The sequence below is a fragment of the Balaenoptera physalus genome (genome assembly GCF_965194825.1).
Source record: "Balaenoptera physalus genome assembly, chromosome: 7".
NCBI lineage: Eukaryota > Metazoa > Chordata > Mammalia > Artiodactyla > Balaenopteridae > Balaenoptera > Balaenoptera physalus.
The window spans coordinates 94,564,626-94,585,892 of record NC_138886.1 but is presented as its reverse complement, the minus strand read 5'-3'; the positions used below and the strand labels follow the sequence as shown (position 1 = coordinate 94,585,892).

At 38.3% G+C, this 21,267-nt stretch overlaps 1 protein-coding gene across 3 annotated transcripts in view; it reads left to right on the top strand.

Moving 5' to 3' along the window:
- The window catches only part of LOC309664388 (low-density lipoprotein receptor-related protein 12-like), a 147,209-nt gene extending 137,352 nt beyond the window's left edge, over positions 1–9,857 (top strand). For all 3 annotated transcript variants that reach the window (XM_082469667.1, XM_082469668.1, XM_082469666.1), the window contains exons 4-6: positions 542–1,640; positions 2,917–3,049; positions 7,556–9,857. In XM_082469667.1, the coding sequence (XP_082325793.1) occupies positions 542–1,640; positions 2,917–3,049; positions 7,556–8,422 (2,099 nt within the window). In that variant the 3' untranslated portion in view covers positions 8,423–9,857. The remainder of the gene's footprint in view (positions 1–541; positions 1,641–2,916; positions 3,050–7,555) is intronic.
- Positions 9,858–21,267: the final 11,410 nt, after the last annotated feature.

The window sequence follows — 21,267 nt, the reverse complement described above, 5'->3', positions numbered from 1 at the left end:
AAAATTTGAGTCTAAATAATGGGCTTGCAAAATATGCTATGATACACAAAGCAAAATATTGTGTGTATGTGTATATATATATATATATATATATAATATATATAAACAACTCAAAAAGAATATTAAAACTGGATTTGAAAAGGTGATTATTATAGAGGAGTTTTTCTTCATTGCAAAATGTTTATACAATAGAGTATTTGAAATTCTTAGGCAATACATCCTACTAACTTATATATCTTACATCACTTTACTAAATGTTCTGCAGTAAAATAGCTTCTGCAAAAACAGGATTGGTCTTTTCTCTTTAGATCAGCTGTAGAGATCTTCATGGAACAAATCATAAGTGTTTAATAAATTGTTGAGTAATCAGTAAGCCAATATTAATTTGTCATTAGAGTTTAACCTATTTTTGATCAAGCCCAACTATCATTTGGGCTAATCAACATTTATGATAAAAATGCCACTTGCTGTTACATACCCTTTAAAGAGTATGTTTTTCCCTCCTTATCTCTCCATCTCCCTCCTCCCAATGTCCTCCCAGGGAAATCTGAGGAACCAAACTGTGACCAGATTCGTTGTGGTAATGGAAAGTGTATACCAGCAGCCTGGAAATGCAATAACATGGACGAATGTGGAGATAGTTCTGATGAAGAGATCTGTGCCAAAGAAGTGAATCCTCCAACATCGGCCGCTTTCCAACCCTGTGCTTACAACCAGTTCCAGTGTCTATCTCGGTTTACCAAAGTTTACACTTGCCTCCCCGAATCTTTAAAATGTGATGGGAACATTGACTGCCTTGACCTTGGAGATGAGATAGAGTGTGATGTGCCAACTTGCGGGCAGTGGTTAAAATATTTTTATGGTACTTTTAATTCTCCCAATTATCCAGACTTTTATCCTCCTGGAAGCAATTGCACCTGGTTAATAGACACTGGTGATCATTGCAAAGTCATCTTACGCTTCACTGACTTTAAACTTGATGGTACTGGTGATGGTGATTATGTCAAAATATACGATGGATTAGAGGAGACTCCACACAAGCTTTTGCGTGTGTTAACTGCTTTTGATTCTCATGCGCCTCTCACTGTCGTGTCTTCTTCTGGACAGATAAGGGTACATTTCTGTGCCGATAAAGTCAACGCTGCCAGGGGATTTAATGCTACTTACCAAGTAGACGGCTTCTGTTTGCCATGGGAAATACCCTGCGGAGGGAACTGGGGGTGTTATACGGCGCAGCAGCGCTGTGATGGGTATTGGCATTGCCCAAACGGAAGGGATGAAATCAATTGTACCATGTGCCAAAAGGAAGAGTTCCCATGTTCCCGGAACGGCGTCTGTTACCCTCGTTCTGATCGCTGCAACTACCAGAATCATTGCCCAAATGGCTCCGATGAAAAACACTGCTTTTTTTGCCAGCCAGGAAATTTTCATTGTAAAAACAATCGTTGTGTGTTTGAAAGCTGGGTGTGTGACTCTCAGGACGACTGTGGCGATGGCAGCGACGAGGAGAATTGCCCGGTAATCGTGCCTACCCGAGTCATAACTGCAGCCGTCATAGGGAGCCATATCTGTGGCCTGTTACTGCTCATTGCCTTGGGATGTACTTGTAAGCTTTATTCTCTGAGAATGTTTGAACGAAGGTCAGTATCAAGACAAAACTATAGTGCTTATGCTCTCTACAGTAAAAGCGTGGCCCAAATATTTACAACACATTTTTTTTAATGAGATTAGCAATATATTTTTGTTATATTGTTGAGAAATAAATACTTCTTATGATTTATAAAATGACTATGAAAAGCCTATGACTCAAAAACCTAATAAGAACATTAAAAAACAAATAAATACTAAGAGTTATGAGGTGAGAAAAGCCAATCAGTATTTATCAGTTCCTGTTTTCAGGTTAATCTGTCTTACAGGAATTTTGCAAGCTGTAATTCTCGGTGGTTGCTCTTTAACCTCGGTTTTTATAAATATTAATTCAACAATTCCAGATATTTGAGAACCTTCTGTGTTGAAAGCATTATACAGGTGAATAGAGAAATGCGTAGGAGTAATCTCATGGGCAGTTTACAGTTAGAAGGAAGGAACTGTTGGGTAGAATTAGATGACAAAAAATATAAATGTTGTAAGAGCTATAAAATAAAGTGGTATAAAAGTCGAAGATCTCAGTTAAGAAGTGGTTCGGCGTTAAAGGGTGGCCTTCAGGGAGAGCTGTCTTTTGTGTGGTAGAGGAGAGACTGGACCTGGGAGAAGTTGATGGCAGAGAGGCCTTCTAGAAAGCTCCTGTGGAGACCATGACCGTCAGTCCCAGGAGAATTACAAATGATAGATACAACAAAGAAGTCACATACCAGACAGCTAAGAATAGATGCACAGTATCACAATAACCAAGTGCATCTTATCTTTGGTTCAGTATAAATGGCCAGAAAATGTTTTACTACATTGCAACATAAGAGTACAATGAAGACCAGAGGTCTTGAGTTTAAGAACAAGTTATTCCAGAAAGGGTTTTGGTGACTCATTTCACTCTTTTCCTTATCTGAAAAGTAAATGTGTTGGACTTGATGAATAAAGTGTCTTCTAAGAATTTTCAAATACTTTCACCTCAAGTCTCAAGCCCCTATGTTCTTAGGGGTTTAAAGATCTAGTACTTTTATCTTTTACGGGGATATCTAATTTATTAAAACTTAGTGATCCAGACCCCTAGTGTAAAACCGCATGAGACTAAACTGTCTGCTTCATCTTTGTGTTCTCAGTGTAGGGTAGTATAGATACTCATCAAATGTTGGCTAAGTAAGCTTTACAAATGAACAAGTATATTAAAATTCAGATTGTTTTAATTGTTGATAATTTAAAAATTACTGTTTTGGCTTGCCTTTTTTTTAAATCCTTTTCATCCCCCTGTTTCTCTCAAAGATCATTTGAAACACAGTTGTCCAGAGTGGAAGCAGAATTGTTAAGAAGAGAAGCTCCTCCCTCTTATGGACAATTGATTGCTCAGGGTTTAATTCCACCAGTTGAAGATTTTCCTGTTTGTCCACCTAATCAGGTATGTTGCAACTTATTATTTCTCTTTCCGTACCTCTTAAAATGAAATCTATACTTGTATATAATGGTAAAGTATCCTTGACTGTGTCAGAATTTTTGCAGTCAAGTTAAGAATTAAATATATGGAGGATTTGAGATAATACAGTTGACCCCTGAACAACGAGGGGGCTAGGGACACCCACCCTCCGTGCAGGTGAAAATTCACATGTAACTTTATAGTCAGACCTCTGTGTCTGGGGCTCAACATCCATAAATTCAACCAACCATGTATCATGTAGTACTCTAGTATTTGCCATTGAAAAAAATCCACATATAAGTGGACCCGTGCATTTCAAGCCCATGTTGTTCAAGGGTCAACTCTAATTGTTTCATTGTATTTTAACAAATTCAGAAGTATACTTTTCATTCTTTACTTCTGATTTGGTTAGGTGATTCTTAAGCATTTTACTGTTTAGGATAATTTAGTGCGTTAAAATTCAAAAGTAAAGTTTGACAGCTTATTTTCTACTTGAACTATTTCAAAGATTTAAAAAGAAATACTAAAGTTGATATGCTTAGTAATAGATTAGTAATATGCTAGATTAAAATAAAAGTTGTTGAAATTAAGTTAACATTTCTACCTGACTTGAGAGGAAACTTCTTCACAGCTGGATTTTACAGTGCTTAAAAATTCATATCATTTTCTTTAAATAGTAACTCATTCTTTATTAATGTTTCTGAATTCTTTAAATTTTTGTGAGTGATTTTTTACTTCGGGTGTACATTAAAGTGATCCAGTTATACATATATATATATATTCTTTTTCAGATTCTTTTCCATAATAGATTATTATAAGATATCAAATATAGTTCCCTGCAATTTATTTTTTAATTTCTTTTTCAATGCTTACAATTGTGCCCAGGGTTCTTAAGGGCATTAAGGTTTCTACATTTAAAATGTAAATTCATCCAGAATCATTTCTAAAAGTTGTTCCCAGTATCAGAATTAAGAAAAATTGATGAACATTGTTTTCCCAGTAATTGAATTCTGTTCAAAATGAAAGACCGTTTCCTTTTTGTTAAATAGGTTTCCAATTACAGTGGGTCATCTTATTTGAGTCTTTTAGGAAATCTTTGTGAGAATTTGATGTAATTTGCTAAGTAAGTAATTCAGAACTTCCACTGGTTGGAATTTTGTGTGCAACATAGGAAAAACCTACATTGTGGCTTTTATATATTGTTGTCCCTGCCATGGGGAAGGGTTCTTTTTAGGTAGGAATTCAGAGGATGGTTAATTCCATCCACCCACTCCACCATGTATCACCCCACCCCTATATCCTGAGGCTACCTTCAAGAGGTTAGTCAACTGTGAAGTTAGAGGGGGCACAGTCCACACAAGACAGCCCTTACTTCTAAAACCAATTTTAAGTTCCGGGGCTCCCAAACCATCCTCAGGTTTGATAATTCACTAGAAGGACTGAGAACTCATTGAAAGCTGTTTTACTTAATAGTGTAAGCTGGTGTAACTATTATTGCTGGGAAAGGATCCAGATTAAATCAGCCAAAGGAAGAGACACGTAGGACAGGGTTCAGGAGGGTACCAAACACGACCCTTCCAATTGTCTTTTCCCCATAAAGTCAGGACAGTGTTATTCTCTCGACACAGGTGTGTGACAGTATGCACGAAACATTGCCAACTAGGGGAGCTCACCCAAACTCGGTGTCCAGGGTTTTTACTGGAGCTCCATCACATAGGCATGATTAATTGCACACGTGGCTGATCCCAGTCTCTAGCCTCTCCAGAGGTTGACTGATTCTGCTGACTCAACTCTCCCACGCTACATCACATTGGTGTGGCTCAGAGCCTCCACCGAAAACGCGATGCTACTCTCTGGCTGGCCCAAGTCTCCATGCAATGACACTCCTGTCAAAGCTGACATTCCAAGGTCTGAGGTCTCATCCCAGAAGTAAAGGGCAAAGGTCAGACCTCACTTTGGGTAAGGTTTCAATTCTTTACTACCTACTACAGCATTTTTGTAGGGTTATAATTTACCCTTGTGAGGGAATTCTGCTTCAACAAAGTTTTAAAATAAAATATGTTTGCAAATGGTAAACTCGATTTTATTCCGTTAATGAGATTACACTCTTATGTTTGAAACTTTTGGTAATAAATTATCAAATTTCCTTATTTGTTTTTAAAAAGAAAAATAATCTTCTGATTACCAACTCATTCAAAATAGCGATCCTTTCTGAAGAATCCTTTTCTTCTGCTTCATAAATGGAAGAAGTATATAAAATTATTCCTAAAACAATCATGAGATCCCCTTGTAGAATCTAATGTTAAATTGGCAATCATTTAATTAAACAGACTTTGAAGCCAGTAGAGAGCTTCATCTCACTGACAGACTATACTGTTAAAGTCGGCTTTGAAGTGTGCTGAAGGCATTGTGGGTGGCAGCTGCATAAAAGTGGAGGATATCTGAAGAGCCTTGTATTCATTGCTGGATTTAATGACAGTGCTCACACAAAGCCTTAGAACGTGAATGCCAAATGAAGAGGACCAAATCTATGGAGTTCATAGGGATGTGAGCCACTTTTTTTTTTTTTTTCAGTTAGTTTATAGTTACATTCCCAATTGGTGAAAACTCTTACTCATTTATATAGTAAATTTTATGTGCTGATATTCAGATTTCTTATTGGCAATCTGTTATTTACTAAGGCTAGACTATGAAATATTCCTGTGATAGTAGCTTCTTAGCTTTCTGTGAATTATATTCCAGGGATTATGTTCAAAGGGTGTATATGGAAATCACAAATCTATATGGAAAACCTGAGGCTAGCTGTACGGTATCAGCTTGGATTTACTTCAATACCAGTCACAAACAGAGATGGAAAACATACGTTATCACATCTTCTTATTCTCTTCCCTTCCTTTTTTCTGTGGGGGGACAGGCAAGAGCCATTCATTTTGGCGGAGGGAAACTGTATCACCTTTTGAAAGGGAGTATATCAATTCACCATTGTTTCTTGGAAATACTGTATTTTAAATACTAAATGCCAGATTGATGAAAGCTGTGTTTGTTCCAAGTTTGATTACTCCTTTTTGTAACCACTAGATGGAGCTTAAAGACTGTTTTTGTAAATACTGTAGTTTTTTTTTTTTTTTTTTTTAATTCCGATAGTCATTCATCTAGAAAAAAGAAAATCTAGATGATTTTTCTTTCAGTTGGGCAATATGGTCACCTCCCATATGCACTAATTAAAAATCACCAATTTTCAAAGAATAAGGTTATAATTTATGTTTAACATGAAGCTGTAGAAAATAAGACATAAATCTTTTTTTTTTAAAGACTTTTTTTTTAAAGGAATTCCTTTATTTTTATTATTTATTTACTTATTTATTTATTCATTTTTGGCTGTGTTGGGTCTTCGTTTCTGTGCGAGGGCTTTCTCTAGTTGCGGCAAGCGGGGGCCACTCTTCATCGCGGTGCGCGGGCCTCTCACTATTGCGGCCTCTCTTGTTGCGGAGCACAAGCTCCAGATGCGCAGGCTCAGTAGTTGTGGCTCACGGGCCCAGTTGCTCCTTGGCATGTGGGATCTTCCCAGACCAGGGCTCGAACCCGTGTCCCCTGCATTAGCAGGCAGATTCTCAACCACTGCGCCACCAGGGAAGCCCAAGACTTAAATCTTTAAGATTGAGAAGGAACCCAAATGTCTCAGATACCATTGAATAGGGCTATAAACAAGTTAATTTCTTTGGCTTTTTGTTTCCTGTGCTGCATTACAAATACAGTAATTCCTTTGTTTATGACAATATAAATAAATTTGTATTTATTTATAATAAATATTTATGGATATCCTCAATTTATGGATATCCTCAATATCCACTCATTCAACAAATCCTTGAGAACCAACTGTGAGATATAATTTTTACATGTTTTGGAAGGTTTCATCCTTGTAAATCAAGTCTAACTTGTGCTGTGTTAAAACAAAAAAACAAACAGCCTAGTTTTCACACTTCTTTAGGTCATTTAGAGAATTATTGTAGAGACTCTTCTATCTTCGTAGCTAAAGAAGTATCAAATACTTTTATTTTCCATCTTTGGTGCATTTCTAGGATTGGATTACTATGTGAAGTTTTGAAATAAAATTGCTGTTGTAATTGGCATTAAACATCATTTTAAAGTTCATATATAAAATGAAGTATCGAGAAAATCTTAAACACAGTGAACAGTGGTTCAAGTTATAGGTTAGATTCTGGAGTGAGGTGAACCTGTATCGATGAGAGAATTTAATTCATCCTCCATAGACCGTAAAATGAGTAATAGAACTTTCATCCACAACACATGCTGAATAGAAGGGTGTTTTCCATCTTAATACCTCGTTGTTAGCTGTTTTAAGATCTTTTCTTTCTCTTTCTTTCTTTCTTTCTTTCTTCCTTCCTTCCTTCCTTCCTTTCTTTCTTTCTTTCTTTCTTTCTTCCTTTCGTTCTTTCTTTCTTTCTTTCTTTCTTTTCTTTCTTTCCGCAGGCTTCTGTTTTGGAAAACCTGAGGCTAGCTGTATGGTCTCAGCTTGGATTTACTTCAATCAGACTTCCTATGGCAGGCAGATCCAGCAACATCTGGAATCGTATTTTTAATTTTGCAAGATCACTCCATTCAGGGTCATTGGCTCTGGTCTCAGCAGATGGGGATGAGGTTGCCCCTAGTCAGAGTACCAACAGAGAACCTGAAAGAAATCATACTCACAGAAGTTTGTTTTCTGTGGAATCTGACGACACAGACACAGAAAATGAGAGAAGAGATACGGTAGGAGCATCTGGCGGGGTTGCAGCTCCTTTGCCTCAAAAAATCCCTCCCACAACAGCGGTAGAAGCAACAGTGGGAGCAAGTGGAAGTTCCTCCACTCAGAATACCCGAGGTGGTCACACAGAAACCGGACGGGATGTGACAAGTGCGGAACCCCCAAGTGTGAGTCCGGCGCGTCACCAGCTCACAAGTGCGCTAAGTCGTATGACTCAGGGGCTACGTTGGGTACGTTTTACATTAGGGCGATCAAGCTCCATAAGTCAGAACCAGAGCCCTTTGAGACAACTTGATAATGGGGTAAATGGAAGAGAAGAAGATGATGATGTCGAAATGCTGAGTCCAGTTTCTGAAGGAGCTTCAGACTTTGACGCGAATGACTGTTCCAGACCTCTTCTTGATCTTGCCTCCGATCAAGGGCAAAGGTTCAGACAACCATATAGTGCAGCAGACCCTGGAGTAAGACCAAGTAATCGCGATGGCCCCTGTGAGCGCTGCGGTATTGTCCACACTGCGCAGATATCAGACTCTTGCTTAGAAGCAACGCTGAAAAATGAAACGAGTGATGATGAAGCTTTGTTACTTTGTTAGGTACACGAATCCCATCAGGGAGATTGGATACAAGTTGGAGCAATATCCATTCATTGTTTTGGAACTTTACAATTAAACTAGTTTTAATTTAAAAAGAAAAAAGATGCAGGGTGATTTCTCACTATCATATGTTAGCCTGCATGGTTAAATTAAACACCTGTAACTCTATAAACTTTAGAGTTTACTATTGTAGCAGCTAAAAATGCATTATGTATTCAGATTGTTCAATAATGTTCTTCCATTTGTTTCTAATTGTTTTCATCCTGGTACTGTAGTTCGCAGTAGAGATATGGCTGCAGAAACTCATTTGACTGTCAGTTTCTATCTATCCTATGTTAAAACGTTTCTTTGTTCAAAATAATACCTTCTTTTAATTGAACCCTTTATGCTTTTGCCAATACATCTTGTAACTTAATATACTAGATGTTAAGGTGGTTAATATAAAAAGAGAAAAAGTCCTTATTCTCACCTGTTTTTATTTGTATAACATCTGTCTAAACATTATTAGATTTCATAATATGAGCTTGTCAAAGGGAAAAAAACTGTCTAAAATTTTTTCTCATGTTTAACATGCAATGATGTGAAATTTAGATAGAGTTAGATAAATTAATGGCAAAAACAAAACTCTTTTATAAATTTTCTAATGTTGACTTTAATACTCTAATATGGTACAAACCAAATGGTAAAAAGCCCAAATCATTTCTTTTTTTATCTCTATTTAAGGACAGAATTAAGCGGATGAAGATATTCTACTATGCATTAAATCTTGAACTTTATAAAATATGTACAAAAATTGTACAAGATAAGTTCCAACTGGTAATGTCTTTCCCTGATACAGGGTTATGCTTGTATTGGACCCTAGGGATTTGCACTAAAATCATATCAAGGTCTCAGATGAGTTTAGTGCAGAAGCACTATCACTTTAAATACTATTATTTGCTATCATAATGACTATATATTTCCATAGCTTATGGGGGGGGGGCGTGAGGGGGCATTTTTATGACAACTTGAGGTTGCTTTGCTAGTTTCATATTTATTTGTTGTATTTAAAAACTGCATTATAGTAAGAAAGTGATTTTTTCAATATATTTTATTCATAAGGGGAGGATCATGCTACATGTTGAAAAGCAAATTAAGAAATCATTCAGATCACCTCCCTTTTTTAAGTAAAATGAATTGCAAAACCCCACATATTTTTTTATTGTCAATTCCCATTTATTTATTCTTTAGCTGTCTGTTTTAGTAGCTTAATGTTTGAGTATGAAAAATGTATTTGTGTATGATTATTGCTATTTATTAAATTTTAAATACTTTGCTGAATGTCATTTTAAAGCATGTTTGAGGTCTTGTGTATTTGTCGTGTTATGCTGTCAGGAAGAACTGACTGAAATGTTTTAATATGTATCAAAAATTAAAATGACTTCTTTTTTTTGTATTGCCTTGAGGTACTTTTTAAATCAAAGTTTCTATTTATTTTTGTTCATTTGGTGCATATACAATTTCAGGCCATGAAATATGCAGTGTGTCTAGAAGAAAAATTAAAGAGGGGATGTCTTTCTTAACTCCCTTATAGTAAAGTAGTAGCTTACTCCAGTTCTCAAGGGTAAAAAAATCCCTAAGGACCTGGACATTATTTTGCCTTTAATTGATGTGTCTTATAAGAGTCAGTAACTATATCAGTTCTCTTTTTATATTATTTTCAGATACATTTTAGACCCCTATACAATATTTTACTGGCAGAATTTGGGTTACCAAATTAACCTTGTTTAGGTCCTACTAATTATATACTATTATGTATAGGTTTTTTGTTTTTGTTTTCTGACATATATTTTAATTTCTTTGTTTAATTAACTAATACATCTTCTTGATTCAAACAATAAAAAAATTAAGTCTCTCTCCTATCCCTGACAGCCATCTTCTAGTTCCCTTTCAAAGAAATAGGTACCAAGACCAAATTCTTGTATACCCTCCAGAAATACCATATAGATACATAAATGTATCTATATGTATAAATGCTATATGATGTAATACAAATTGTAACATACTATGCATTCTTTTTCTGCACCTTTTTTCAAGGGAAAAAGTGTATCTGCTACTGGTTGAATGTTAAAAGTACAGTTGGGTATTTCTGTTATTTGACTTTTCACATTTAAAAATTTGATCTATCCTGAATTTAAGGCTCCAGTTTTTCTTCCTAGGTAACTACCTAGTTACTGCAAGGCTGTTTATTAAATCTGTCCTTTCCTTGCTGTTGGAAATGGCCCTTTTATCGTATTGCAGATTTTCATATTATGTGGATGTATTTCTAGACTCTAATTCCATTCTCTTCAATTGACTTGCCTTTTTTTTTTTGTACCAGTCCTACACTGTTTTAATAACAGTAATTTTTAAATGTTCAAATATTCTTGCTTATTTCTCCATTTGAACTTTAGAATCAACCCTTTGTGTTCCACAAAACAAATCCATTGTACATTTATTTTTTTGGACAGTTTTACTTTTATAGGTCAACTTGGGGAAATTTGACATCATTATCATGTTAAAGCTTCTATCTAAACCATGGTGCTCTATCCAAAAATGGTTCCCAATTTGTTCAAGTCTTTTTTGTTGTTTCCTTCACAGATGCTTCGCATTTTACTTTACAGAGATCTTGTACATGTTTTTCAAGAGTTCTTAGAAATTTTATTATTTTTGTTACCATTATTAAGGAAGTCCTTTCTGTTTATAATTTAGTCTGATTTTAGTATATATGAAAGCTAATGACTTATTTATGTTAATTTTCTGCCCAGCTACCAGACTCTCATTTTCTTATGGTTTGTAATAGTACTTCAGTTAATTCTTTTGTGTTTTCCAGTTATACAGTCATGTCTTCCAGTTTGCATACCTCTTTATGTCTTGATTGCATTGTCTAGTACTTCTAGAATAATGTTAAAATATATTGGCTATAATGAACTGGGTTGAGATATATACATTTAATCATGTTAAGGAGTATCCATTGATCCCTATTTTAAAATAAATTAGTCAGGAATGCATGTTGAATTTTATCACATGCCTTTTCATTTTCTATGGAGATGATCATACGATTTTTCTCCTTTGACTTTTTAATATATTTTGTCATTTTGGACCATCCTTGCGTTCCTGAAATAAACTACTTGACCATATGTATTATTCTTTTAATATATTTCCAGATTATGTTTCATATTTTATTTAATATATTTGCATCTGTATTCATCAGTGCAGTTAGTCCTGTGTGTGTGTGTGTGTGTGTGTGTGTGTGTGTGTGTGTTGCACGCTATCTTTAATAAGTTTTGTTTTTAATTTTATGCTGGTAAATTGGAAATGTTTTTCCTTTTCCTGAGTTCTGGAACAGTTTGCACAGCATTGGAATTTTCTCTTCCTTAAAATTTCAGTGAATTTATCTGGTGCTGGTGGATGTTCGGCAATAGCTCTTTGACAGCTCTTTTAGTATCTGTTACAGTAATTGGTCTGTGTAGTTTTTCTGTCTTAGCTAGGATCATCAACCATCCATTTTGTCCATGTTTTCAAGTTCATTTGCCTAGAGGTGAGCAAAGTTACCCTCCTCTTTTCTGCATATGGCTCTGTCCCCCTTACTATGTATTATGCTTGCTCCCTTGTTGTCTTAATTGAGATGGCTAATGGTTGACCTATTTTGTTGTTGTTTTTGTTTGCTTGTTTCCCCCAAGTGGTATGCTTTGAACGTCTCTTCTGTTATTTTTCTGTTTTCCAATTAATTGATTTCCTTAAATGTCCTACTTTTTGCTTTCCTTAGTTTATTTTGTTGTTTTTTTTTTTTCTAACTCCTTGAGTTAGCATTCAGTTTAATCATTTTTATTTTTTCTTAATTATTAATATGAGATTTAAGGTGTGGACTTGAGTACTGCTTAAGCTGAATCACTTAGGTGAACTAGTGTTGTCATTACTATTATATTCTAGGTGTTCTGCAGTTTCAGTTTTTATTTCCTCCTTAACCGACAAGTTGTATAAAAGAAGGCTTTTTCCCTTTTTCTTTGCTGTTTTTTTCCCCCAGATAATGGCAGTTTGGTGTGGGTAGTGGTTTTGTTTTCTGACTCTTTTATTAGTTGTCATGTTTTGGCATCAGGATCAGAGAATGTTATGTGTATTCTATTTACTGTGGAGAGTTTATTGTCTTTTCTTAATTTTAAAATATTCCAGGATCACTTTAAAAAAGTATATTCCCGGTTTACAGGATATAGATTTTAATAGATATTACTCAGGTTTATCATGTATCAGTTAGATCTTCCCTCCTGTACTTTGTCTTGTCTTATCCATCTGTCTGTCAGAGCTCCAGTGTTGGTATAAAGGAAGAGAGGGGGAACCAAGGGGCTGTGTCAGACGAGCTCCCGGGGCAAGATCCCCGCCTCAGGTCATGTCACTTACTAGGACTGAGAACATAAGCACGTGATGAGGGCAGTCTTCCAACAAGCTCTTGGGGGTTTGGCTGCTACTACTGCTTACCACCGGCATCCACCGTTAAGCTGGAAATAAATGCATACGACAGGTTAAAAGAATAAAGGAAGAACGAGCAGATTGACTTCAAAAGGTGTTTGTCGAGTCCCTACCACAGACCCAGTAATGCTGACAGCGGTGACCTGCCTGCTGCTGCTCTCCATTCAAGCTGCTTGGCCATTCCCTCTCACCCTGCTGAATTCCAGGCAGAAGATGACAGCAACTTGATCGGACTCATTTTACTCAAGTGGGCCCTTGTTTAAAAATTGATAGACATCTCTGCAGAAACTTCTTATGAGCTAGTCTCCGAAGGCCCAAAATGTCACTTACGCCACATTCTGTTGGTCAAACGAATCACTAAGGCCAACCCAGCTTCCATAGAAAGAGAGACTCCACTCTCCATAGCAGATGTAACAAAGAATTTGTGACGTCTGTAATCGACCCCAGGACAGTGCCTGATACGTAAGAAACACCAAGTTGCCAGAATTAATATTTTAAGCAGAAAAACAGTGCTACAGTCCCAGTAAGAAGCTCATTTGCCAAAAGGTTATCAAATGAGCTCCTCTGTCACGTCACGTACATGAATTGTGCATATCTTAGTTGATTAGAAATACAGTAGTGTAACAATTTGCTTTAGCATGTTCGAATGAGAAATCATAGCATTGATGCAAATTTAGATAAGCATGTTTAGGCATTTGATGAATGTTAACAATTAGTTATTTTTCAGCTAAGTTTATTTCAACATGTTATCATAACCTGTAAAATATTTTTAAATTTATTAGAGGCAACATCGTGGATGAAAACAATGGAGCCACATTGCCTGTCCCGCTCCTTCCTATCGTGCAATCTTCAACAAGTCCCTTAATCACTCTGTACTTAAGTTCTTCATCTGTAAATGGGGATAATAGGGCTGTTGGAAGATTCAATTAATGTATGTAAAGCTCTTGGAGCAGTGCCTGGCTCATTGTAAGGACTACATCTTTGCTATTTTTGTCATTGTCTGAATGTTAAACAGAGAACATCTCTGAAGCTTGAATTAAATCAGATCTTGTATGTGAAAAGTCCGAAATGATTCATGGTTTCCAAAGGTCGTGAAGATGTGCTTCCCAGGTGCTTCTGAATGCAGCCGCTTCCCCTGGGATCATCGTGGAAGTGAACCGGCAGCTCAAAGTCAAAAGGGGAGCAAGAAAAGGGGGGGAAGAAAGCAGTAGCAGCCCGCTTGTGATGAGTTGAAGGGAGCTCCAAGACCCAGGAAACAGGATCGTGCTGCGCTTGGGGCCTGAGGAAATTACCACAGTGACTGAATCTGGAGAAAAGTCTTCACAGGTCTCCTAGAACCTGGTAATTTTTAGACCACTTAGTTCTTCCATTGTAGCAAATGTGCATCCTCAACATCCAGAGGGAGAGAAGCCTCATTTTAAGGGTTTGGGGAAAGGATAAAAGAAGCCTGATGTCTCTGAGCAACTGCACCAGGCTTGGCCTGGCTCCCTCAACTTCCCGGTTCCATGAAGCAAGGGTGGTAGGCTTCTCCGTCACCCACGGAGTAAGACATGCCTAACTCATGGGCGGGTTCTTAAGTTGGGAATAACAACAGTGGTTGGGAGGATTAAATGAGAGTTAATGAGGATTAGTGAGTTAAAATAGTGTCAGGTGAGTGCTCGGTAAACGATAAATGTGGCTACAGTTGATGATGGTCAGGTTATCAATGCACTGCTCACCCTGCTCTCTTCCAGAAGCAACTCTGTTTATGTCTTGGGCTTTCCTATAAGATTTCATTTGAACAAAGGGTTTTGAGAGTTAATAAAATTTAGAAACCAGTGCTAGAACATGACAAGACTAAGTTGCCGTATGCTAATCTAGGGCACATATGGTTTACTGATCATGAAGTGCCTTGAAAAGAATTTACAGAGTGATTTCAAGTAACGATACTGAGATGTCAATTGGAGTGGATTTTCCCACGTGCTGGAGGGAGGCTAAAGCCCAAGGAAGCTTAATATCCTCCAAAAAAGGGATATGTAAGCTTTACTAAGGAGAAATAATAGAGTGTGGTGGGAAAGCATGGACTCTGAAGTCAGACACATAACAGTTTGACTCCTGGCTCTGCTACTTTAGGAGTTTTATAACCGAATAAATCACTTGATCTCAGTAAGCCTTGTTGTGTCATCTGAAAAATGGGCTAACATCCAGGCTTGAGGGTTACTGTAAGGATTAAACTAAAGAAAGAAATAAGAGGTTGAAATAAATTTTAATTGTGATTATTACAGACTCATTTTCAAATAAAAAGGACCTTTTTTTCGAGCTCCCCTCCACTGAGTGTTATGCATTTTGTATATTAGTAGAGCTTTCTTTAAGAGCATATTTCTTACAGTAATCATTCTCCTGTTTTCTTGATTACAGGGCAACTTATGGCTGTATCTCAATGAAAAGTAGATTCACTAAACAAAGGTAGAGTGGCATCTTGGCACAGACGTCTTTATTTTATTATAAAAAGGCCAAAATGGTGATCTTCCATAGAGCCCCAGACCAAGAAAGATGTGGCTACAAGCTATGGACTTCGTAACATATGTTGAGCGAGTATAAATAAAAGACATACAGAGAAGTGATTTCTATTAAAAAATTATAGTAACAAACAATATTAAAAAAACTTTTCTCAATTTCACTACAGTATCAAATTTCACTTGAATATTTATACTTCTCTCATCTGCTGAGCTCTGATTTCAAGGAGCATAGAAATTCCTTATCTAATTTGGCTTTTAGATTTAGTTTTTACTTACCTTAAATATAGACTTTGTTATTGTGCATTGTGTAAATTTCAACTTCACTGGGTTCTTATTACTTTCCTTGGGTTGGAACTTACATTATTGCTGTTTTCGATGGAGATTTCACCATACAACATAATTTCCATTTCTCTAGCTCATGAGTTGCCATTAGAGATGTTAGCCAAGTGCACAAAGCAATTCTTCGTAACCTTTTCCTAGATTTGGAATGAAAATAAGCATCCATGTTTAGAGTACTTCCTGAGAACCAACCACAGTACTAGATATATCACACTTTGTTTACCCATTTATCAAATGATGTTTTTTTGAGTTATTTCTCCTTTCTGACTATTAAGAATAATGCTACTATAAACATTCATGTACAAGTTTTTGGGTATATACCTAGGAGTAGAATTTCTGGGTCATAGGGTAACTCTCTTTAACTTTTGAGGCACTGCCAAACCACTTCCCACTGTAACTGTACATTTCATTCCTACCAGCAATGTATGAGGGTTTCAATTTCTCCACATCCTTGCAATGTGAAAATATAATACAGCAAAGAGTCATATTGCTTCCAATCCCAATGAGAAAGGCACTTCCTGAAGCTTCTGCTGATGTTTGAGAGGATAAGCCCTACCCCACAGATTTGTTCTGAGGATTAGAAATGAAGTACATCAGGTACACAGTGAACTCTTCTTAGACGTCACCATGGTCTGTGATAGGTCTTTGAATACAAAAACAAATACCATGCAGTTTTCATTTTCCAGAAGCTCACAGATTAGTGCCCTTAAGTACAGTTACACAACAGACGGGTAGTTGGTATTATCCTTGACCTTAAATCACATTTTCACTGTGCTTGCCTTGTCTAATACTAAATACCTCTCACAGCAAGCAGAACAGTAAGTTTCTCCCAAGACGTATTTGTTTAAGATGAACAAAAGTTTTAATAAAGAAGGAAGATATACAAATCTAGTCCCTTCCAGTTATATTAGAGAAATGAAGTATAAAATGAGATGGCACAGCCAGTGCAGAGACAGAAAGGTTCTAATTCAGAGGGTGTGGGCCCCGGTGGGACAAGTGCAGGTAAAAGGGGCAGCACCTTGACTACTGTCTCTCTCTATCTTATGGTCTTCCTTTTACACTGATGCCTCCAACATCTGGGGCATCAGTCTCGACACTGTCCTGTCTACATAACTGTAAACAGTGTCATGAGGGCTCCAGAACGGCACCTGCTGTCCCTGCTTCAGCCCCAACTGTGGTCACGCTCAGGACCTCCCAGGATTCCTGGAAAAGTTGAGGTAAATCCTAGTAAGGTCCGCCTTTGAATCTTTTCAGCTTTAGACCTTGACAGCATCAACAGCAGGGCATAGGAAGAGTTTTACTAAGTGGCAGAACCGAAGTTGAACTCTCCAGAAGATACCCAGCAACTTACTTTGTTTCCATGTCTCAAGTCAACAAAATACAAAAGACTGAAAGTAGATCAGGGGTTGCCAGGGGCCAGGGCTGGGGGAAGAGGATTGACTGCAAAGGGGCACCCGGAAACTTTTCTGAGTGATGGAAATATCTTCTATCTTGATTGTGGTGGTGGTTACATGACAGCGTGTTTCTGTCAGAATTCATAGTACTGTACACTTGAAAAGATGGATTTTGCTCTATGTGCTTTACTTTAATTTTTGTTAAGAAATTAAATATATAAAATGCATATTCAAACCCTCTTTGGTCTGTGTAGCAAAGTCCAAGTAATTTTTTTAATGATTTACTCTTGACTCTTAAAAAAATAAAACTTTCTCAAAATGAAATCTCAGAGATGGTGGTTTCTGCACTCTCATGTTCATTGCAGCATTGTTTCCAATAGCCAAAACATAAAAGTGTCCATTAACACATGAATGGATAAAAATGTGGCATATATATATATATATATATATATATATATATATATATTTGTGTGTGTGTGTGTGTAAAATTAATAAACAGAAACCTCAATCAAATACAGCTGGGAGACCAGAGGGGGCGCTCTCACCTCCTGCACCTATAGCAGAGCCCCGCAGGAATAATGACTCCTCCTCATTCCTGGCAAGGACTCAGCCAAGGAAAAGCCATGCACTCCTTGTTCACTGTAGCCCTCCCTGCTTCTTTTTCCCTCTCTTAAAGCCTGTTCCTTCCTTTGCCCAGTGGCTTGCCATGGCTGGAGACCCCAAATTGCAATCCTTTGCTGATCCCAAATAAACCCATCTTTGCTGGAGAAATATCTGGCAGTCTATTTGTTTCAGGTCAACAAATGGAATATTATTCAGAAAAAAAAGAAGGAAATCCTGCCATTTGCAACAACGTGGATGGACGGTGAGGATATTATGCTCATAGTGAAACAGATCAGAGAAAGACAAATACCACATATGATCACATATGATCTCACTCATATGTGGAATCTAACAAAACCAGACTCATAGAAACAGAGAACAGATTAGTGATTGTCATGGGCAGGGCTGTAAATGAGTGAAGGTGGTCAAAAGGTGCAAACTTCCAATTATAAGATGAATAAGTTCTGGGGACTTAATATACAGCTTGGTGACTAGAGTTAACAGTACTGTGTTGCGTACTTGAAAGTTGCTGGAAGAGTAAATTTTAAATATTCTCACCACACACACGTACACAAAGTTGTAACTATGTGAGGTGATGGATGTGTTAACTCACCTTATTGTGGTAAACGTTTCACAATATATGCATATATCAAATTATTACATGTACCCCTTACACTTACACAGTGTTATGTGTCAATTACATCTCCATAAAGCTGGAAAAAGTTCTTCTCAAGATCAGTAAAATAATTTCATAAGCTTGTGGATCTCACATTTTAAAAAGTGAAACTATTAATAAGAAGAAAATGCTAGAATAGAGAAATGAAACAGTTGGTTTTGCTAAAAATAATATCTAACAAGCACTATGCTATGGGCTTTACATGAATTATCTCATTTAAAGTGTACAGCCCTTAATGGGTTGCTACCACTATTCAAAAAACGAACAAAACAAACAAAACAAAACAAAACAAACAGACAAAAGAAAACAACAAACCCAAAAAAAAAAAAAAAACCAAGAGGCTTAGGACCATTAAGAAACTCAACCAAGAATCCACAGATGTGGACTTCCCTGGTGGTGCAGTGATTAAGAATCCGCCTGCCAATGCAGGGGACATGGGTTCAATCCCTGGGCCAGGAAGATCCCACATGCCGCAGAGCAACTAAGCCCACAAGCCACAACTGCTGAGCCCGTGCACCACAACTACTGAAGCCTGCGTGCTCTAGGGCCTGCGTGCCGCAACTTCTGAGCCCGCATGCTGCAACTACTGAAGCCCACGCACCTAGAGCCCGTGCTCCACAACAAGAGAAGCCACTGCAATGAGAAGCCCGTGCACTGCAACGAAGAGTAGCCCCGACTCGCCGCAACTAGAGAAAGCCTGTGCGCAGCAGCGAAGACCTAACACAGCCAAAAAAAAAACCCAAAGAATCCACAGATGATAGGTGATAAAACCAGAACTCAAATCTAGATCAATTTGGCTCCAAAGTACAAGCTTTTTAATTTTACTTTATTACATTTTTTCTAATCAAGGGGGCGCTTCCTCTATTTCCTTGAGTATTATTTCACTGCTGAAATATAGTTTGCTAGGAAAGCTCAAAGTAACTTGGAAACCGTGGCACAGTACGCATGAGGTCAAGGGGCAAGAGAGTTTCTGGAAGCATACATTAGTGCTGCTGGCAGAAAGGGCAGAAGAAACCTTTGAGCCGAGCTTGGTGCTCCTAGGCCATCCCTTGAGAAAGCAGCGTCTTTTTGTTCAAGGGGGGACACTGATAGGCACTGTCATAGGCTGAATTACGGGGCGCGAAGATACCCAGATATCTTTCTAGTCCCTGGAACCTGGGAAAGTTACCTTACATGGCAAAAGGGACTTTGCAGATGTGGCAAAGTTAAGGATTTATTGAAATGAAGAGATCATCCTGGATTATCTAGGTGGCATGTCCTGAAAATTTTCCCCCAAGGCAGGTCAGTATTGGTATATTAGATCTGGACTCACTAAATTTGTTTGTTACAGGATGGAGCACTTTTTTTAAACCCTCATGACATTAGTTATCTGAGCAAAAACATAGACCAGCTCCCCAATATTTAGATAACAATCTGAAGCAGCTTTGCAGCCCCATGTCACAAGTGCTCGAGGTATAAAGAGTGATGGATGTAGGAGTTCATTCCGGGATTACGCTCATCCATGTACGTAACCTGAGGCCCAAATGCAGCCAGGATTTGAACCTGGCTTTAGAGTTTGGACTCACATAATGAGTAAATGACAGGTTCCGGAATGAAAGGCTTACCTCCAGCATTTACTGTTAGGTGACCTTGAGCAGGTCCTTTTACCTCAAAAGGCTCATCTGTTAAACAGGGAAATAGTATTTAGCTCAAAGAGGTGTTGCGGAGGACGAAGTAAAATAAGGCATGTGAAGCATTTGGCTCAGTACTGACTTGATTCAGGTACTCAATAAACCTTAGCTCCCGATGCTGGTATTGTTATTCAGGGCTATTATTTCCTCTTTCTGCCTGGGAGGTTCAGGGAAGAGTGCCCTCTGGAGTTGTGCAGTGGCCAGCTTTCTCTCTCTGGTCCTACAGAGACCACTGCCGGCTGCCAGAGAGAAAGATGTTGTCCCTGCTCATGACCGAAAGGTCCCACCAAGCATCGTCCCCCCATGACCTACATCTGGATTTACACTCTGTGCTTGGCACCCTTTCCTAGCACATCCCCTCTGCTTCAGTGGAGGGACCAGAAATAAAAGAGCCCCAAATCTAGAAGGCAAGTCCTTCTTGGTCTCCATTTCCCTTATCTAGACCTGAGAAGAGTTTAGCTCTAGGACTATGCCAGGCACTCCGTGGATGGGCGTCTTGTCCCTGTTCACAGAATCACAAGACTTTTAAAAGTGCAAAGGCTGGGTCTTACGAGCTCTTGTCAACTTAGCTCCTCATTTTTCAGTTGAGGAGAGAGAGGCCCTAAGAGTAAGTGGGTTGCCCAGACTCACACCAGAAGCTTGCATCAGAGCCAGGATTAGACGCCTAATTCCCATCCATGCTGCCTACCTGCCTCTCCTATCGCTGATTCAGGTATAACCTCATCACCCTGCCAGGGACCTTGATCCCAGCGAGGGTCAGGGGACTGGGGCTGCCCAGAGCCCCCAGCTGGGGCGCACTGGAGACGCCCGGCTCTGCCCCCTCTCTCCTTGCTCACTCTGGCTCACACACCCTCGTTGTCTGCTCTTTCTGCCCCACGGACAGCTTTTCCTCCAGAGGAAACAATACCCTGAAATCCCCTCAGAGCCACAGGGGCCTGGAGTAGGAGTGGGGGTGGGTTAGGAGAGTAGGGAAAGCAAACTCAGTGACTCCAGGGCTTCAGAGGACTTAAATACACCTGGGCCTGGTGGCTTTGTTTCCCCAAAACCCTGAGCTGCTCAGTGAAGGAAGTCACCCTTTTCTGCTCTGCCTTTCTGTCCCTTTAGACCATCAGTCAGGGCTGGGAAGGCCTTCCTTTCCAATTGCTCTCACCTACACTTCAAAGTAGATATGTTTCTGTGG